The sequence below is a fragment of the Notechis scutatus genome, chromosome 1 (genome assembly GCF_049901735.1).
Source record: "Notechis scutatus isolate UNSWTSFEM ecotype Mainland chromosome 1, rNotScu1.2, whole genome shotgun sequence".
Classification (NCBI taxonomy): Eukaryota; Metazoa; Chordata; class Lepidosauria; order Squamata; family Elapidae; genus Notechis; species Notechis scutatus.
Genome location: NC_142009.1, coordinates 312,791,907 through 312,811,319, shown reverse-complemented (window position 1 = coordinate 312,811,319; position 19,413 = coordinate 312,791,907). Strand labels below are relative to the sequence as shown.

The 19,413-nt window shown below is 36.3% G+C and overlaps 1 protein-coding gene across 12 annotated transcripts in view; it reads left to right on the top strand.

The window, feature by feature from the left end:
- The window catches only part of SYNE2 (spectrin repeat containing nuclear envelope protein 2), a 238,090-nt gene that overhangs the window by 153,689 nt on the left and 64,988 nt on the right, over positions 1-19,413 (top strand). For all 12 annotated transcript variants that reach the window (XM_087952300.1, XM_087952299.1, XM_087952298.1 and 9 more), the window contains 9 exons: positions 2,139-2,300; positions 2,809-2,940; positions 3,907-4,103; positions 5,107-5,239; positions 9,518-9,700; positions 11,715-11,858; positions 13,051-13,227; positions 14,399-14,554; positions 18,831-18,974. In XM_087952300.1, coding sequence (XP_087808426.1) covers positions 2,139-2,300; positions 2,809-2,940; positions 3,907-4,103; positions 5,107-5,239; positions 9,518-9,700; positions 11,715-11,858; positions 13,051-13,227; positions 14,399-14,554; positions 18,831-18,974 — 1,428 coding nt within the window. The remainder of the gene's footprint in view (positions 1-2,138; positions 2,301-2,808; positions 2,941-3,906; positions 4,104-5,106; positions 5,240-9,517; positions 9,701-11,714; positions 11,859-13,050; positions 13,228-14,398; positions 14,555-18,830; positions 18,975-19,413) is intronic.

Sequence of the window (19,413 nt, the reverse complement as noted above, 5' to 3'; positions counted from 1 at the left end):
ATTTTTCACTTAGAGCTTTTAATGTAATCTCATCAACATGAGCAGAGGTAATTTTATAGGAAGAGGAGGGGCTGTTGCTGTTATGTGTAATCATAACATCTATCCAGGGCTATGATTACTTTGCTGAAAATAAAATATATCCTTGGTAATAAAGATGAAAATTTATAGACTGCCCAGGAGAACATTTGAATAAACACAAGTTGATTTCTACTTAATTTCTCTGAATGTAAACTTAGGGGAAATAGCTACTTCTATTTGGCATCAAATTAAGAAGGCTGTAATTGTTTGCATGTTGCATATGGAAATGCCTCTTATTTAAAATACTAGCTGGATACCACAGCTTCACAACAAAACTTTGTGATCAGGCTATGCAGGAGAAATTCAGTTCACAATCCATTGGCTCGGTGCTCTGTGATTGAAACACATAAGGGAATATCACTCCCGACGCCTTGAGTCCGGAAGCAGTTTCATAGGTGGAAGGCGTAGACATTTTGGTGAGGTACCGACGTTTAGTACTGTAAGGAGCCCCAGACCGCTCCTGAGTGAAGGAGTGGAATGTCTGAGAGTTTGAACTAAGGTAATGGAATGTGAGGCAATTGGCAGATGGAATAGAGTTCTTTTCAGGTGGGGAGGGGGAGTAGAACTCCTTAGCATCAGAGCATATTAATTACTGTATAAGAAATACTAGATCTGATGGTCATGTCAAAAAATCCTTTCTTAGTGAGCACCTAGAAGCCAAGAGGAACATATGTGCCCAATTTCAAGTTTGTAGGCTTTACGGTTCTGGAGATTTCGTGATGAGTGAGTGGTACTTGGCTATATAGATTAAGAAAAGTAAAGTTTATATGACTGAATAATTACTTTTGGGATTCAAAGAGATGTTTAAAATATATATATAATATATGTGTGTGTGTGTGTGTGTGTGTGTGTGTGTGTGTGTGTTTGTAGATTTTCATGGGTACAGGTGTGCAGGTTTTGGCGTGCTTGGGTCTTTTCCCATGTAAGATTGAGGGTATCTCGGTGATGTTTTGATGAGGTCCCACTCACCATCTTCAGGCTGGTGCTTTCAGCTTCATGCTTGTGCAAGCAACAGCACAAAGCCGAAAGCATCAGCCTGAGGATGGTGAGTGGGACCTCATCAAAACGTTGCCAAGATACCCTCAATCTTACATGGGAAAAGACCCAAACACACCAAGACCTGATATATATATATATCAGGTCTTGGTGTGTTTGGGTCTTTTCCCGTGTTAAAATATATATAACAGTGTTTCTCCAGAATTGTTAGAATTGGTGTTTGATGGCAAACAAATCCTCCACATTTCATTTTGGATTCAATCGGATAAAGAAATCAAGCTCTTTAAATGAGATATAATTTGCTTTGTTCCAAACCAAGTTGTGATTTAAATTCAACTATGTTGCCAGAATAACATTATCAGTTTTACCATAAGGTCCAATATATTTCTACCAATATATCCTCCACTCTTATCCAGATGTCCTGTACCAATTTATCCATCAGTTTCTGGGTCCACTTTCTTCCCTTGATTTTTGGGTATACGCCAATGACTAGGATAAGGGAAGCAAGGTGTATGAAGCAGGAGGCAGCCATATAAAGATGAATAATAAAATAAATAAACATAATTTTAGCATTGATTCAAATCTCTAATTTTGGAAAAGGGATCTAAAAAGATCCCTTTTAAGGATATATCATAAGTTTTCCCACTTTCTTGGGATATGGTTGTTTTTCGCATCTGCAAGCCCAGCAATTTTCTACTTGTTTAGGGAATGACCAACAACTTACATATTTTTGTAATATTTAGCACATGAGGAATATTGGCATTCTTGGTTGAGTTGTAACAAATACTATACTTGTATTGTACTAAATACTTGTTTACTATTTTGCCACTTTTAATGCTGTTAAAATATAGATCTCTGTGTATTTGTTATGTTTGCTGTTGGTAAAAGTTCAAAGGAATGAAAGAGGATAAGTTTTTGTATTATTGAAACATCCAGAGCAGGTGCATGTAGCAGAAACATTGTAACTTTATTTATGCTCTTAAAAGACAAGTGTGTTCTTTTTGAATAATTATTTTGCGAATATAATTATCTGTACTTATGCTCCTTTTCTTTTTTGAACATAGAGCTTCTTCTGTAAACTGAACGACCATATGCTTCTTGTACAAAAAGTGGCAGCTTCAATATTACAAAACAGGGAGAAATACTGGAAGGATATGGTAGAGAAGATCAAATCATTAGAAGAAGAAGCTATTCAACAAGGAACCCATTTGGAAAAGGTTTTACAGGTCAGAGAGTAAAATAAAATAATGTGAAATAGGTTCAGACAAGTCTGTTGCACTCAGCTTCTAACCCAGAAGTTGAGTGAGAATACATTAATTTAATTTTAATTAATTTTACATACATTTGGAATTTATCCAAATTCAAAACTGACTTGATACTGCTACAGCACACAACTTTGAACTGATTCAGCAGGGCTCTTTTTATATCTCAAAAAATGATTAAATTAAAGTATTTTTGTATTCATTATTCAATACCCATTAAGTAATATGCCATGTTGAGATTCAAGGTCATATTTGTAATGGAAGAATTAAATACATTTGTTTATGTTGGATACAACAGCTTTCCCAATTTGGCACCTTTATGATGTATCAGACCATAACTCCCATTGCCCCCAACCAATATAAATTTGTATAGGCCTACACGTTTGGAAGAAACTGATTAAAGAAAATTATTTTATACAACCAGTTTACTACTGGCTTTTGGGAGCTACTAACAACGTTCTTCATCTTACAGGACTGGATGGCATTTGATGAGAACTACGTTTCATTCTGCCAAAAGCTGGAAGCACTTTCACCCACAATGCCTTTTGTGGCTTTAGTGGAAGAGACAGAAGAAAGAATAATGGAAAGGACTCATCTCCTCCAGGTACTGACTTCACCCTAGGTTCTGTAACTTCCATTGTAACTATGGTCATTATTGAACAAAACACTGTACAAAAGCTAATACTTGAATAATGTTTCCTCTATTTGTAATGAAGGAATTGAAGGCTAAACATGTCTTTACAAACTAAATTGTCATTTCATGTAGTTCCATTTAAGAAGGACATTGACAAGATGGAATATGTCTCACGGACAGCATCAAGATGATTAGGGGCTGGGAGGAATGGTTAGATATGTTTGGCCTGAAGAGGAAAAGACTTTTCGGAAACATGTTAGTTGTTTTCTAATTTCTGAAGTGCTGTCATGTGACAAATGTTCAGAGTTGTTAAAGAAGGCAAGACAAAAGGGGTTTAAGTGACAAAAAAGTTTAATTTAGTTGGACATCAGGATAAATTTTGTGATAGAAAGAATTATTCAACAGTGGAATAGAGTGGCGTAGGAAGTGATAGTCTCTGCTGGAGGTTTTTAAACTGAGTCTGGATGGCCAGACATCAAGATTGATATAATAGTATAATTCTGCACTGGGCCATAGGGTGGATTAGAGGATCTCCAAATCACTTTCAACTCTTATATTCTGTGATCTACAGGAAACATGACATTCTTCATAGCAGTTAGGCATTGAGTCAGAAGACAGTAGATGTAAAACAATTATCTTGAGAGAAAGAAACAAGCCAGCAAACATGTACAGCTCCCTCTTAAGAAAGTGAAAAAAAATCTAAATAGAATAAAATAAAGAAACAGATATGGGAGAGATCATATTTTTCCCAATTAATGCTTGCGCAAAAAATTCATTGCAATTATAAAATGTGTTGATTGCCAAATTTAATTAAATGAACACTGAAGGATAAATAGATTTGCCTTTTTGTGTGTGATTAAAGAGAAATAAATTAATAATAATATGATCTGTTACTTTTCATTTATAATTTTATATAATTTCTTTATTGTTTCTCAGGAAATCCAAAAGAACATTGAAGGGGAACAGGCTAGATATTATCAAATAGTGAAAGAAGGGAAAAATTTGACAGAACTTCTGAGATGCCCAGAATTGCAATCCAAGATTGAGAAGCTGGAACATCAGTGGGCATCTTTTTCCCAAAGAGTTGGCCATGAACTACAAAGACTTGAGACATTGCACAAACTCTTGTCCAGGTAGGAGTTACGTTTGCTTGCTTTTGAAGGTCAGCTTCCCTGACCTGGTACTCTCAATAGGCATAGTTCACAGAATTCCTTAGCAATCATGTTCAAAATCTGAAAATGCAAGTTGAGAAAGTAGACCAGTTCTAAAAAAAAAAAACCTCACATAATAATAAACAATACACTAAATAAATGCTAAATATAAAATGGCTACCAAGCACCTAATAAGAACAAGAGTTATACATAGCTGGCCTCTTATTTTGGGGGAGAAGAGCTTCCTAAAGGTGAGATCAATTAGGACTTGTCATATATAGGAGCAGAGATCTTTCTGAAGAACAGGGGTAACCACAGAAAAAGGACACTTCCTAAGTCCCATAGGATGACAACATTTAAAAGAGGGAACATGGAGCATGTCCTCCCTGTGGAAATATGTTCTTGGCAGAAGTCAGTCCCTCAAGTAATCTAACCGTATACCTTTATTAGTAATAAGCAGCACCTTAAATCATACCCAGAAGCCTATCAGAAGACAATGCAGCTAGTGGAGTAGGAGTAAAGTACACGTAACTAGTCATGGTTTTGCATTTTCTGGGTGAATTGAAGCTTTCAGATAGAATAGCCCAGTCAGAAGGATATCAAGGTGAATAACCATTACCAGGACTCCTGTCCAGGACTGGGTACAACTGACATACAAGAATATCTGATGTTACTCCATCTGCTAACAGATAGCATATGGAAAGCTGATTTTTTTTCTTAAACAAAAAATAGCAAAAGGAGAAGTAACTGAAGTTATCTAAACAGTGAGGAGAGGGTAGACATTTTATATTTTCATTGCTCTCATGTAGGACTAGCAAATCAGATATAGCCCCCAAATTTCATCTGCCAGGATGCTCTTTAATAACCCGCTGATTATTAATTGCCTTATAAGCCTGTTACCAGTCAGAAACAGAGTTGTTTGAGGGATCTGTAGTGACTTATTGATTCTAGTTCCTGATTTGTTTTCTTTTGTTTTTTCTTGAAGTTACAACAAAGATACAAAGGAGCTCAATGTCTGGTTGGAATCTGCTCAGCAAAATGTGAACTATTGGAAGGAGCAGTCTCTCAATGCATCTCAAGACCAGAATACTGTCAGGAACCATATTCAGAGTTTGCTTGTAAGTTAGACAGTGTTTATGTAGCAGAGACTGATGTAAAATTACAAGGACCGTCTTGCCATCTAATCTTGTACATTGCCTCCAATACAGACCTACCATCTATCAATGCCTATTAGTCAAATATGTTTTTTTTATTTTAAGTTTTGTTGCTAAGAGCCATTAATAAACATACAGTATTCTCCATATATTTAGCTAATGCTGTTTTGCGAAGTCATCTTTAAGCCCATTATACTTCCTTTTCTAATCGATCTCACAGGATAAAGCCCGGTTCACTGCATGACACTCCAAAGGCTAGATTTGCACTCTAATGTGATTTGTTTAGCATGGTTTGTTAAGGCTGGGTGAATAACTCAGTTGTATTTTATGGTAATAAGTTACAGTTCAAAATCATGATTTGTTACTGACTATAGTTGTGACTTGGCGTGATTTTGGTACGCAGAGATGTAGAAATTATTTATAATTTTCTGGCTTATTCCTGATTTGGTATTACAGTATATCATGTGCAAACCTCTAACCAAACCACAAAGATGCAAGGCAAATGAGAGAAAAATAAAGGGAAATTTTTCCAAATCAGTCATAATTGTTCGCAAGACTGTTCAAAAAATTGAGCTTAAAACAAACATTGACTCAATGTGATATTTAAATGTAGCTTCAACGCCTATTTACTGAGTCAAGCCTTCTTCGGTTTTCTCCAACCCACCCCCTCCCCCTGCCATTACCTTTGCATATAGCAGGCGGACTCTCTTTTATGTAGCTGGTTGTGTCATTCACAGCCAACATATGGGAGTGAATTATAATCTACCCGGACAAGTTATTGTCTAACTAGAATTTATTTATTTTATTTTATTTATGTATTTGATTTGCCAATTGTTTACAAGATAATAAATATAAGTGTATACATAGTTGTGAATACATGAAATGGGTACATATAAGAAAAATAAAAGAAGAATAAGAGAAACAATAGGACAGGGGCGGTAGGCACGTTGGTGCGCTTATGCACGCCCCCTACAGACCTCTTAGGAAAGGGGTGAGGTCAATAGTAGACAGTCTAAGGTTAAAGTTTTTGGGGTTTGGGGAAGAAACTACAGAGTCGGGTAGAGTATTCCAGACATTGACCACTCTATTGCTGAAGTCGTATTTCCTGCAATCAAGTTTGGTGCGGTTAACTTTGAGTTTGTATCTATTGTTTGCTCTTGTGTTGTTATGGTTGAAGCTGAAGTATTCATTGACAGGTAGGACATTGCAATGTATGATTTTATATACCATGCTTAAATCAGACCGAAGACGGCGTAATTCAAGGTTTTCTAGTTCTAGAATTTCAAGTCTGGTGGCATAAGGTATTCTACAATGAGTAGAGGAGTGGAGAACTCTTCTTGTGAAATATTTCTGGACTTTCTCAATTGTGCTAATATTAGATATGTAATGTGGGTTCCAGACTGATGAACTGTATTCGAGTATTGGTCTAGCAAATGTTTTGTATGCTCTGGTTAGTAGTGTGATATTACCAGAGAAAAGCTACTGAGGATTAGGTTAACAACTCTTAATGCCTTTTTGGCTATGTAGTTGCAGTGGGCTCTAGCACTTAGATCATTAGAGGTGAGTATTCCAAGGTCCTTTACAGAGCTTGGGTCATCAACAAGATCTTGACTATTCAGCTTGTATTTTATTTTCTGATTTTTTTTGCCAATATGTAAGACAGAGCATTTATTTGTTGAGATTTGAAGTTGCCATTTGTTTGACCATTCTGATACATAGTCAAGATCTTTTTGTAGGGTAGCAGTATTGTCTGTGGTATTGAACAGCTTTACATCATCAGCGAAAAGAACACAATTGCTCTTAATATGATCACAGAGGTCATTTATGTAGAGTATGAAGAGAGTTGGTCCTAGAACACTACCTTGGGGACACCACTATTGACAGGTACAGAATTTGATAGGACGCTCCCAATTTTGACCATTTGTTGTCTGTTTGCCAGGAATGCTTCTATCCAGTTATTCAGTTGTCCAGAGATACCATAGGATTTTATTTTTAGGAGTAGTTTGTCGTGTACCACTGAATCAAAGGCTTTACAGAAGTCTATGTAGATTGCATCTATTGCTTTGCCCTGGTCGAGTTGTGTCGTCCATATGTTTTTGCAGCGTAAGAGTTGCAGATTACAGGATAGTTTTTTTTCTGAAACCAAATTGTTTATTGGAGAGTAGGTTGTTTGTCTCTAAGTGGAGGATGATGGATTGGTTAATAATTGATTCCATGACTTTACAGGTGACGCAGCATAAGGAGATTGGTCTGTAATTTTCAACTAGGCTTGGGTCTCCCTTTTTGAAGATGGGGATGACAGTGGCTTGTGACCATAGGTTAGGCAAGGAGCTGGTCCTGAAAGATTTTTCAAAGATTATGCTTAGAGGTTTGGCTATGGCAGTGGATAGCTTTTTTAAGAAGTAGGCACATATTCCATCCGGTCCAATAGATAGAGATGGTTTTAGATTGCGTAGTGCTTTTTCAACATTGTCTTCTGTAAAATCGATATGTATTAGATCATTGTTGTTATCTGTGGTACGACTAGGAAATACTGGGCATGATCCATTGCTGTTTACAAATACTGAGCCAAAGAATGTGTTAAAGATGTTGGCTTTAATGGTGTCGTCGTTGCAGTCTTTACCATCAGGTCCTATCAAGGGTGGGATGGACCTTGAGTCTTTTAGTTTGTTGTTTACAAAATTGTAAAAAGCACGGGTGGAATTGGTGCTTAGAAGGTTTTCCTCTTGTTTAATGTGATAATTGGTGCATTCGGTCTTTATCTGGTGGCATAAATTTTTGTATCGGCTTTTGAAATTGGCAACGTGACCAGATTTGTTTTTCCGCCAGAGTGATCTCTTTTTGGATTGAAGTTTCCTTATTGTTATGGGTAATCTGCTTTTTTGTTTTGTTTTGGGAGTTGTTGTTGGTACATATAGTTTGATGACTCTTTTGACATCAAGTAAAAATATGTTGTAATGGTATTCAACAGTATTGCATCCAGTGAATAGAGATTGCCAATCAAGGGATGAGAGATCGTTGTCTATAAGATCATAGTTGCCTTTTTTGAAGTTACAATTGGGGATTACATCATTGTGGTGATTTTTGTGTGGGCGTATGTTGAGACAAAAGTCAATCATATTGTGGTCACTGCTGGAAAAGGGTTCTTTAGTTTGTATTCCGTAAATTAAATTCAAACTATTGCAGAAGATGAGATCGAGGCAGTTGTTTAGTCTAGTGTTGTTGGTTACTAGTTGTTCCAGTCCCAGATTTGTAATAGCATTGTAGAAAGTTGTGTGTATGATTTCAGTTGTACATTCATTTAGGGTCCAGTCAATATGAGGTAGATTGAAATCACCAAGAAAGATAAAAGGGTATGGGCAGGATGCACCCCATGTTAGTAATGTATTTAGCTTGTTTACATGTTCGATGTCATAATCAGGTGCTCTGTAACATAGTAAGAATCGAATTGTGATATTTAAGGATAGTTCACAGATGATGGTCTCAGGAAGAGCAAGCTCCTGGGTAACTTGGATATTTTTTAGATGTAAGGACTTTTTATAGAAGATAGCAACACCACCTCCTCTATGAATTTCACGATCTGATCGGTAAACATGATAGTCCCTTACTGTGGTAATGGAGTCTGGGAGAGATGCATTGAGCCATGCTTCACAGACAAATATAATGTCGAATTTAGCCATATTTAGTAGGAGGAAAAATTCAGGTATTTTATTACTGTTGGAAGGTAACAGCTAGAACCAATAGTTATTTTATATAAGATTGCAAAGAACAATTTCTCCTCTCCTATTTCATAGCTGTTACATTTTAATCTTTTAGCCCTCGTTCTTGCAATTATCTTTGACTTTCTCATCTCGTATCCATTTGGTCTCTATCTGTCCAGAGGGCAGACAAAAATATAATATGTAAATGGAAAATGTCAATATAGAAAGTTTGAACCTGGGTCTAATTGACCTAGGCGTTTCCATCTAAACCTTCAGCACTGCTTTTTGGGTGCCCTAAAGTGTAAAATATAATGAGTAAATAATGTTGAGTAAAGGTTTGGACTTTGGCCTCCTCAGTCTATTCCCAGCTCTATCCAGAACACATAACTAGTGTTTGGCTTATTCTTTAAAAAGTGGAAGGGGGGAGAACAATATTTTATCTCAGTTTAAAATGGTTTCATAATGTAATATAATTAGCAAGCTTTTTTAACGCAACATTTTCATGCATACCATATTTTTTTTATTTTGTATGTGTCTTCAGGAATTCTCTAAAGAAGTTGATAATAAATCTTCCTTGAAATCTTCTGTCATAAGTACCGGAAATCAGCTGTTGCTTACTAAGGAATCTGATGATGCAAAATTGCGCTCAGCTTTGGCAGAGTATGAGCAGAGATGGACCAACCTGGTTGTTCAATTACCAGGTATCCAAGAGAAGTTTCACCAGGTAAAATGTAATGCTACTAGGCATGAACAACTTTGAGGACTGCCATAGTTATTAATTGGATACTGCAGAACGTTACATATCTCTGTCATTTCTCTGTTTAAAAATCTTATCTGTCTGCTTTATCTATGGTGAATCCATCATACCAAAGTATTAAATACTACATTTGTTGCCATTCTTGCTTGTGATTCTGTTTACAAGTATTTGTACAGAACTCAACGATGTTGGTCCACAATTGTCCCACTAAAAAGTTTGACTGAAATTGCCCAATATTGTTCTTTATCTTTGACCTGTAATAGCAAATGTCTCGGCAGTTAAAAACATTAAAGTTAAAGACAACCCCTTCAATCATCATTTCAGAGATATTTCCTTACCAGATTTCTCAAAGTCTTCAGTAATGATAGACTACCTTCGCTGGAAAAGTTCTTAAAAGTTCAGGAAGATATTCAGAGATGTCTCTTTCTTGAAAATAGCCCATGTAAAATGGTATTGCACAATCAAACATCAGCAGTTGAACGTCAGGAAATGTTTTATGACATTTTGCATTATGTCCTAAAATGTTTTATGATAATTTTTATGTCATAAAATATTTTACAAAATTTGCCCAATTTCAATTTCATGGGAGTCACAGGTTCTGGGTTTTAGACACATTCTGTAAGTTAGTCCATGGCCCTTGTTTTAAAAATTGTTGCCCTACAGTGCACTGTTTTGCCCAGTTAAAGTTTAGAGAGTTTAGCATATGATTCCTGTATAGTTGTGGGAGAAGAAGGTAAGATGATGACATGTGCATCATGATATGCTCATGTGAATGACATTCCTTTTACATTTAATTGCTTCAGACATGATGACTTCATGACACAAATGCATTGTTTGCATAATAATATGATGATGGAGACATTGTTTTGACATCATTGTAGCTTGTTACAGATGCCACTGTGCAGTTGTAAACTTTGTGCCCCTTTCTTAACTTGTGAACATTAGGAACAATTTGCTAAGATTAAAATGAACTGATCTGAAGGGGAATGTCTCCATCACAGTCAAAAATGACTGAAAATGAGATAAAAATCTAGAGCATTTCTGAATTGTAAATATTCTTCTGCAGACAAGGCTGATTATTGTTAGCTCTAATATCACTACAGAATAATAGGGGCAATTTGATGCTTCTTTACCAACAGTCTATATAGTCTATAGTTTAGAAGCCCATTGCAAGAGTATTCTGTCCTTTTTCTACAATACACCAAGCAGAAAGACAAAAGAGAGAGGCAGAGGTTGCAGTAAGTGAGAGAAAAGTGAGTGATTCCCATTAGTTGCCCCAGCTCCTACTCACCTAGCTGTTCAAAACATGCAGATATGAGTAGATAAATAGGTACCACTTTGGTAGGAAGATAACAGTGTTCCATATGCTTTGTAGTATAGTCATGCTAGCCACATGAAAATGGAAAAGGGTAAGATGAGGATCTCCCCCTAGAATCAGACACAATTGGTCAGGGAAACCTTTACCTTTATTCTGAAAACAATTGAGGGTTATGTCAATATATATATTTGATTCTCTGCTAAGATTTTAGTGAAATTAAGCAGAAAATAAGTGTAAGGAAACTTTGGAAAGGAAGGAATTTCCCTCTTGTACTGAAATTTTTGTTTTCATTTTTTTTTAACCTACATCAAATAAACAGATGTGCAAGAATAAATGAGAAGGGATGTCTGCTCATGTTTATGGACAGAAAAATGCAGGAAAGCAAGGAAAGATGACATCAGCTATTGGAATCTATAACCAAGGAGCTTTTGATTGCCTTTTAGAACTTCCTACTTTTCCCACAGTTATAAAAAATGTCCATTTAGAAAACCACCAAAAATGCATAGCACAGTTTGTCATGTGTCTACCAAATAACAAATGAAAAAGATTTCATAGGAAAATACTTCTCACTTGAATATTCTGTGTTTATCTTTAAATATCTTAGAAAATACATTAGATTTTGTTCCATAAAAATATAAGTATAATGGTATAATTTTCTAACAGCTCCAGATGGCAAAATTGTCATCTTATGAAGCCATCACAGAACTGAATGCCTGGATGAATTGCATTGATCAGCAAAGAAGAGATGAGGTTGTAATTAATTTGCAAAGTTCTGCCAGCTTGAAAGGACTTCTTAGGAGGTACAAGGTAAGCCAGACACTATAAGTTCATGATGTCTAGAAATGGTTTCATATCTTTTGGGCAGAAAATCAAATAATATAAATTCAAATAAGGAATCATACTATGTTGTCTGTTTGAGTCAAATGAGATCAAGAGAAAGGGAACTAGAATAATGTTCTCTATATCCTTAGGGAATGAGTGCATATCCTTGCATCATTGATTTGGTCGCTATGTAGAGTCAATTTTATGAGCTAGGTTTCTATCTGTCTGTCTGCTATCATCCATCATCCTAATATTGTCTACTTATCTTATTTTCCCACTACCTATCATCCTACGCCACTGGGTGTTCAGACAGCAATTAGCAGGTGTCTGACAGATTTATCTGTATGAGTTTGTGGGAAAATAAGATATTAATATTGGTATGACAAATATTTATTCATTCCCAAGATAGATTGATATATACTGTAGGTAAAAATCAGACTTCTAAATATCTGGAATCTCTATGCAATGTTTTCTTCTAGAGTTTTCTTTCCACTTCTAGAGATCTATTATATAGTTAATCTATGATGAGATAGAGGCCAATACATCTGTCAAAATGTTGTCAGATTTTTTTCACAGAAGGCTTTCAGCCTTTCATTTTGTCTATATGACCAAACATTTTCTGTGTTCAATCCACTAATATTATCATGCAAATAAAGCTAGAAAGGTAGTGCTAACACTGTTACACAATAATTTGTCAGTGTCTTTAAATGGCACCATTCTTTTATGAATCACACATAAGAGGAAAATGAATTTGGAGAAAAAAAGGCAAGCTTAAGTATACTTATAAAATCCTTATAGGAATCTTGTCTCTGGAGGCTGCATCCAGCAATATATTGGCAGCAATATAGGAAACATTTGCTTTTGCTTCTCCCAGGATGTTTTTTTCAACTGAACTCACAATCTCTTCCCAATTTGATGCCTTCACAGATGTATTGTACTACAACTTTCATCGCCCCCACCGAAATGATCATTATAGGCAGTTACACTTTTTAAGAGCCCATGATCATTATGCTCTTTAACTACGAGCAAAGGATTTGGCCATTCAATTATGAGTTATTATAGCTCTGCGCTTCTACCCTGTTCTCACTTGCAGTAGAATCAGTTATAAAGGAACAAAACTGTATTTGCTGCATAGAAAACATGCTTATTTTGACAGAGTTGTATTTTACATTTCTAGGAGTATGTGATGGAAATGAACTTTAAACAATGGATAGTTGATTATGTGAACCAGTCACTACTACAGTTGACACCTTGTGATGTTGAAAGCAAGCGTTACGAGAGGACGTCATTTGCAGAATGTCTTGGGGAATTGAATATGAATTGGCACCATTTGCAAGGGACTCTGAATGAAAAGGTTTGAATGTCCTTTAGAACCTTTTGCAGAGAATGTGAGTCAACTTCAGATGCGCCTAGTGGAAGATCACCCATCCATTGCAGCTTCATTGCTTTGTTCTCTGTACTGCAGAGAACTCTTCAGAATGGCAGTGGGGTCCTGCCTGGAAAGGCTGCAGTTGGAGAAATCAGGCAGAGAGGTCCATGCAAGTCTCCTCCACCCAGTTTGCCTACATTCACTGCTGCTTATTGGACAGAAGCCTATCATGGTGGCATTCCTGTCCCATCTGCAAGGTCTGATGCTGTTCAGATCTGCATCAAGGATTAGGAAATGAAGAAGGATAACAGATAACAGATTAACAGAGTTGGAAGGGACATTGTAGGTCTTCTACTCCAACCCCATTCCCCATTCTCCTGGATTCTCCAGGCAGCTCTAAAGCCAGCAGCAACAAAAGCAAATATGAATTTAGTTCTCACCTACTTTCTCTAATCCACAGTGTCAACTCATAAAATATTTCTATGGTTTTTAGAGTTGCCAACAGAATGGGAGGGGGGAGCAGTGGGCAACTTGCATTCCATAAATGTTTTCAAAGATAGTTTCTAGGTGACCGAAGTTTCTGCTGCACAGAATTCTAACTGGAGAACATGGTTGATGATTCTTGGCTATGGATGTGTCCCACTGGAGAATATTAATTATGATACATCCAGGGAATGGGGGGAAACAATGCTCAATGGTGACAATGAATGATTGTCTCAGAGTTGGCTACACCCAGACAATGTTGGCATGTTTACACCTAATAAATCTTTAAGTTTGGAAAATTTGGCTAATGACTTATTATTTAAATGGGGGTAACTACCAGAGCCCTGACACACAGACCTTAGTAAGCCTGCCTTATACCCCTTTTGGTTTATGTTGCCCCACTGTCGCTGGGACAGGAATAATACAATGACAACATAACCATGTTCTCTTTACATTTCCAATTAAGTACAATAGATTAAAGTTACTATTTGGGGGTGATCTGAAGCTTTTTTTTTCCTGTTATATCTGAGTCCAGAAACATAATAAATTAAAATATGAGGCACTTTGTAGAAAATGGGGGGAAATATTCTTTCTTCTGTGCTTATTACCATAAACTAAAAAATTTAAAACATTCCTACATTTTGCAAATAATTACAAATTGTCCTCTATGCAGATAAAGGAGTTGGAGCACGTTTTGGAATCTGTTGTTAAAAATGAAAACAAAGCACAGTCTTTGGGCAGCTGGCTAGAAGCACAAAGCAGAAGGCTAAAACACTTGAAGAGCCCAGCAAGTTCTATTCTTGCACAGGGCACGTTAAAAGACTGCAAGGTAAATGTTCATTATTTACATAAATAATAATATATCCATTATTATTTCATTACACTTGAAATGTCAAGTTCATTTTGTTGATGACCTCCAACATTTTAATCCTATCTTTCTTCCTATATGTTCAGGACAATATATGTGAATTTATCCTTGAAATTCAAAAACAACACAGTAATTGTCCACAATCAGTAATAAATCCAATCCATTCAAATTTGACCTAATAAAATCAGATCACAATGGGACACAAAGAAAGGAGGGAAATAAACTTGAATATTTGCTCGTACAGTTGGAGCTATAGAATGATCTCTCAGGGAGACAGTTTGGTGAAGAAGAAGAAAAAAACCTAAAAAATAATTGATCCTAGAACTGCCTTTTGAAAGGCTCTGTCCTGTTTTGCTCCCTGATGTAGCTGTAAATGCCCTCCTGTATGGCATGTGCCAGAGAAAATATGTGGGAAACAGATCTTTTTCCTCAGCTTCCAGTAGAATTAACTAGGGTCTTTTTTTTGACTCAGATGGAATGGAGGGCAGAGGGATCTATAGAATCATCTTGTTCCACATGTTCTTTAAGCTGCTGAATGGAGTTACATAGAGTTTTTGTAGAAAAAACCAGTATGCTGCTAATGAATTACTTTGTTTCTCTTACATCTGAGAATATAAGGACATAAAAAGAGCCCTACTGGATCAGACCAAAGATCAGTTTTGTGTTTGACACTCTGGCCAATCAGAAGCATATGCAAAATTCCCAATTTTTTCAGGACTATTGCAAGTACTGGATGTATTCTAGAATCTTCAAGAATAGTAACTACTGATAGCCATACCCCTAATGAATTTGTTTTATCCTCACTTAGGTTGGTGGCTGTCACATCGTCCTACCTAGCCCAATAGCTTAACTAGTACATTACATTGACTTTCTCTGAACAGTGCTGAATAGTCACTGGCTTATTGACGAAACCACTGACACTTTCTCATAGCAGAACTTGGGGCAAAATTCCTTTGACCCTAATGCATCTAGAGGATTCCATGTTGAGGAAGATTTTGTTATTCTCAAAATAATAGTGGCAAATCATATTTGTTGTGTCTTTCTTGACTCCTTCCTCATACAAGGTGCAGCGTTTATTTTTTGCTTTATTGCTATGGTTACCCCATTCCTCTACTATAGTCAAACTGAAAGTAACAGTAATTTGGCTATTTATTCTCTGCAATGTTTTATTGAGCTCTGGAGCAACTTCATTTTTCTAGCTGAGAGATGGAGATTCATTCCAACTAGCCAGTAAGAAGCTTTGTAAATAAATAAGAGACAGATTGAAACTCTCTTAGTGAGCAGGTACACACACCAGGGGATAGAAGAAGGGAAACCAAGAAGTTAAATAAAACCAGGAAATATTTTTCAGGATTTTAAAAGAAAACTTTAAAAATGAACAAGAGATATTTCCCCACCTCCAATCTTAGCATACAGTATATATCACAGCTTATATTAAAAAAGTAAGATCATGGCCTATGTAAATTACTTAATTTGGATGTTGTACTTACTTTATATAAAAGATACTGCTGTTTCTGATTAGGAGGACAAGTATCATGCCAACATACTTCGAATATTATTCTTTGCTAATAAAATTATGCACGTAGCTTAATGCCAGATGAACTCAGAAGGTATCTAAACATTGCAGATGCTTGGCTGTTCTTGCCTGATTATTGTTATCTTTCCTTCTTACGTGTATAGTCCATCTTTTATGCAAATAGAAAAAGGCAGTATCTGTATTTTCACCTGTTTTACCTTCATCACTACTCCTGTATTACCAGTTAGGTTAAGAAAGAGTGACCGGACCTGGTTCAGGAGTAAGCAACTCTTTCAGACAGCAATTATCAAAATCATAATGGTAAAGATAGTTGATTGGAATTTAAAGTACTCATCTTCAAATCATAGAAAGGCAGTGTGGTGTGGCAGATTAGGTTTTACACTATAGAAGGGAGGAGCCTTATGTACACCACCTTGACTTTTCCATTACACAGGTTTGTTATTCTGTGCAAAAATTGGAGGGTGTACTATGTATAATCCCATAAGAGAGATCCAGTACTTGCTAAAATAGACATTTTTTTCCAAGGATGGGGGATTTAAGATAAATATGTATTGAGCCATGGTAGAACAGTGATTAGAATGCAGTACTGCGGGCTACTTCTGCTGACAGCCGACTGCTTGTAATTTGGCAATTCAAATCTCACCAAGCTCAAGGTTGACTCAGTCTTCCATCCTTCTGAGGTGTTTAAAATGAGGACGTGATTGTTGGGGGCAATATGCTGACTCTGTAAATCACTTCGAGTGGGCTGTAAAGCACTGTGAAGCAGTATATAAGTCAAGGTGTTATTGCTATTGCTTCACCCAAATTGACTTTCTCAGGGTGTGAAACAAAATAATAAAAGCAAACAGATGTGACAAGAGAAAATTTCTAGAACATATTGAGAGACTACACAGTAAAACTCCCCAGGTCCTCATGACATCCACCTGAGAATTTAAAAGAATTCAAATGTAAAATTACTGATCTAGCCAAAATATGCAACTTGTCTCTCAAATCAGTCTCAGTGACAAAGGACTGAAAGATAGCTAAAGTGATATCTATTTTTAAAAAAGACTTAAGTGAATTCCTGTCAATTATAGACCAACATAATGTCTATTCCTGAAAAATTGGTAGAAATGGTAGTCACAGGAAAAAAAAACCCTAAATATGTAGCAGAACAAGTCTTGCTGAAGGAGAATCAACATAGATTCTATAAAGAGTTACTTGATGGTGAGCTGGGCAGAATATACCTTTAATAAATAGTTAAAGGTAAATCATGTCTCAGCTCTCTTAGAGTGTTTTAAAACGCTAACAGGCATCTAGATGAAGGTGAACCTGTTGGCTTTGTATATTTCAATTTTCAAAAAACCGTTAACAAAGTTCCTCATCAAAGGCTGCTAAGAAGTTTACTGGCATGGTTGCCTGTCCTTTTATGAATTATTAACAGAATTCAAAATGTAAAAATTGATAGGCAATTCTGACAATCGAAGTACTTAACTGTCATAATTCCCTTAAGGTAACTTTCCCCAACATTTCCAGCTTCGCAGACCGGGCGGGCATGGGGGAGGGGGAGAGAGAATGGTTCTGTGTGAGTGGTGGCACACGTGTGCCCCCCCCCCCGCTTTCACAGCCCAGTTCCTAATGGGTCATAGCCTAGTACTGGGCCATGGCCTGGAGATAGAGGAATTCTGCCTTAAAGATCTGTAATGACACCAGTGATTTTTTTTTTGTTTGCTCATAAATTACTTCATGCAAGTTTGAATATAATAATAAAATATTTGGAATAAAAACCAAGAGTAATATGTATAGGGAGCTCATTGTACTGAATTAATAGTCACCTAAGTAGCAGTTAAGTTGCACTTTGCAGCTAAACTTCTCCTTCCCCTGGATTTCATATATGCTGAGCTGCCTATATCTAATCTGGAAAAATATTGGCGTCAAAGATCAATAAGATTTTACAATCAGTGTTCAGTGTGGAAAAGGCAGGTTCCATGTTAGGGATCATTAGGAAAAGATTGAAAATAAAATTGGTAATCCTGACATTCTTTTATACAAATCCACGGTCTGTCTCCATCTGGAACACTGTGTACACATGTGGAAAGGATATAACATAATTGGGGGGGAAAGTACAGAAAAGGATAACCAAAATTATTGATGCCCTTCCTTATGACAAAAGACTGTCTGAAACTCTTCAGTTTAGAGAAAAAGGAGCTGAGACAGAGAGTATAGGATCAAGGTGTACAAAGCCTAGAGAAAATGGATAAGTGAACAAAACTTGTCTTTTTCTCAAAGCAGTGAGACCAGGAGCTATCCATTGAAACAGATTGGAAAAGATTTAGAACGTGCAAAAGAGAGCATATATTGATGTAATAATGCATTATTAACCTGTAGGGTTACATGGTATTGAACCTGTATATTACACAGTTTTAAGGGTGGATTGGATACTTACTTACATACATACATACATACATACATACATACATACATACATACATACATGTAAGCATCTATACTGTATATCTCCATACCTCTCTTCCTCTTCCCCCCTCTCCTCCCCTAAATTAGGCTATGCTTATATTGTTCTTAAGTTTTAACAAAAAGTTCTGTTCCATTTAATTTAACATGTTACTTGGCATTGATCTTAATCATGTCCCATGTTCTAATGTTGATTCCCCCAAATTGTACTCAAAGAATAATGGCTTTCCTCTTATGTCTACTTATCAGGTGTTAGAAAATCAGCTTGCTGTGAAGTCTAAGGAAGTGGATCAACTGAAAAACAATCTCACAGCTTTAAAGGATTGTGCTGATGCTGCCAAGAAAATAGAGTTCGCCAATTTGGCTGAAATGAGAAGTAGCATTATCAATCAGGTTGATATCTTTATTTTTGGCTATGTATAAGAATTAGTGACTTGTTAAATGTCACCCAGTGGTTTCTTTCCACGCTAGGATTTGAAACCATTCTATACAAAGATAGGGTCTTTGAAGGCAACATGAGATATCTATATTCTGAAAATATGTATAAAGAAAAGAAAAAACAGATAATAAGTACAATGGTCTGAAGACTCTCAGCTTTTCATGCGCACTTCAGGCTTCTGTATGAATAGTTCTGTCTGCAATCATTTGGATTCAAAAGTATTGTCTAATCTTAATTTTACCACTTCCACTTATATTTGAAATGCTCTCATCTACTTAAACAAACTTCTGTTTAAGAGAAAGTTAATGTATAAATGTTCATAGATGATTGTAGATGCTGTTATAGTGGGTCTGAACAGAAAATTTCCTTTGTTAATAATTAAAAGCAGTTTTC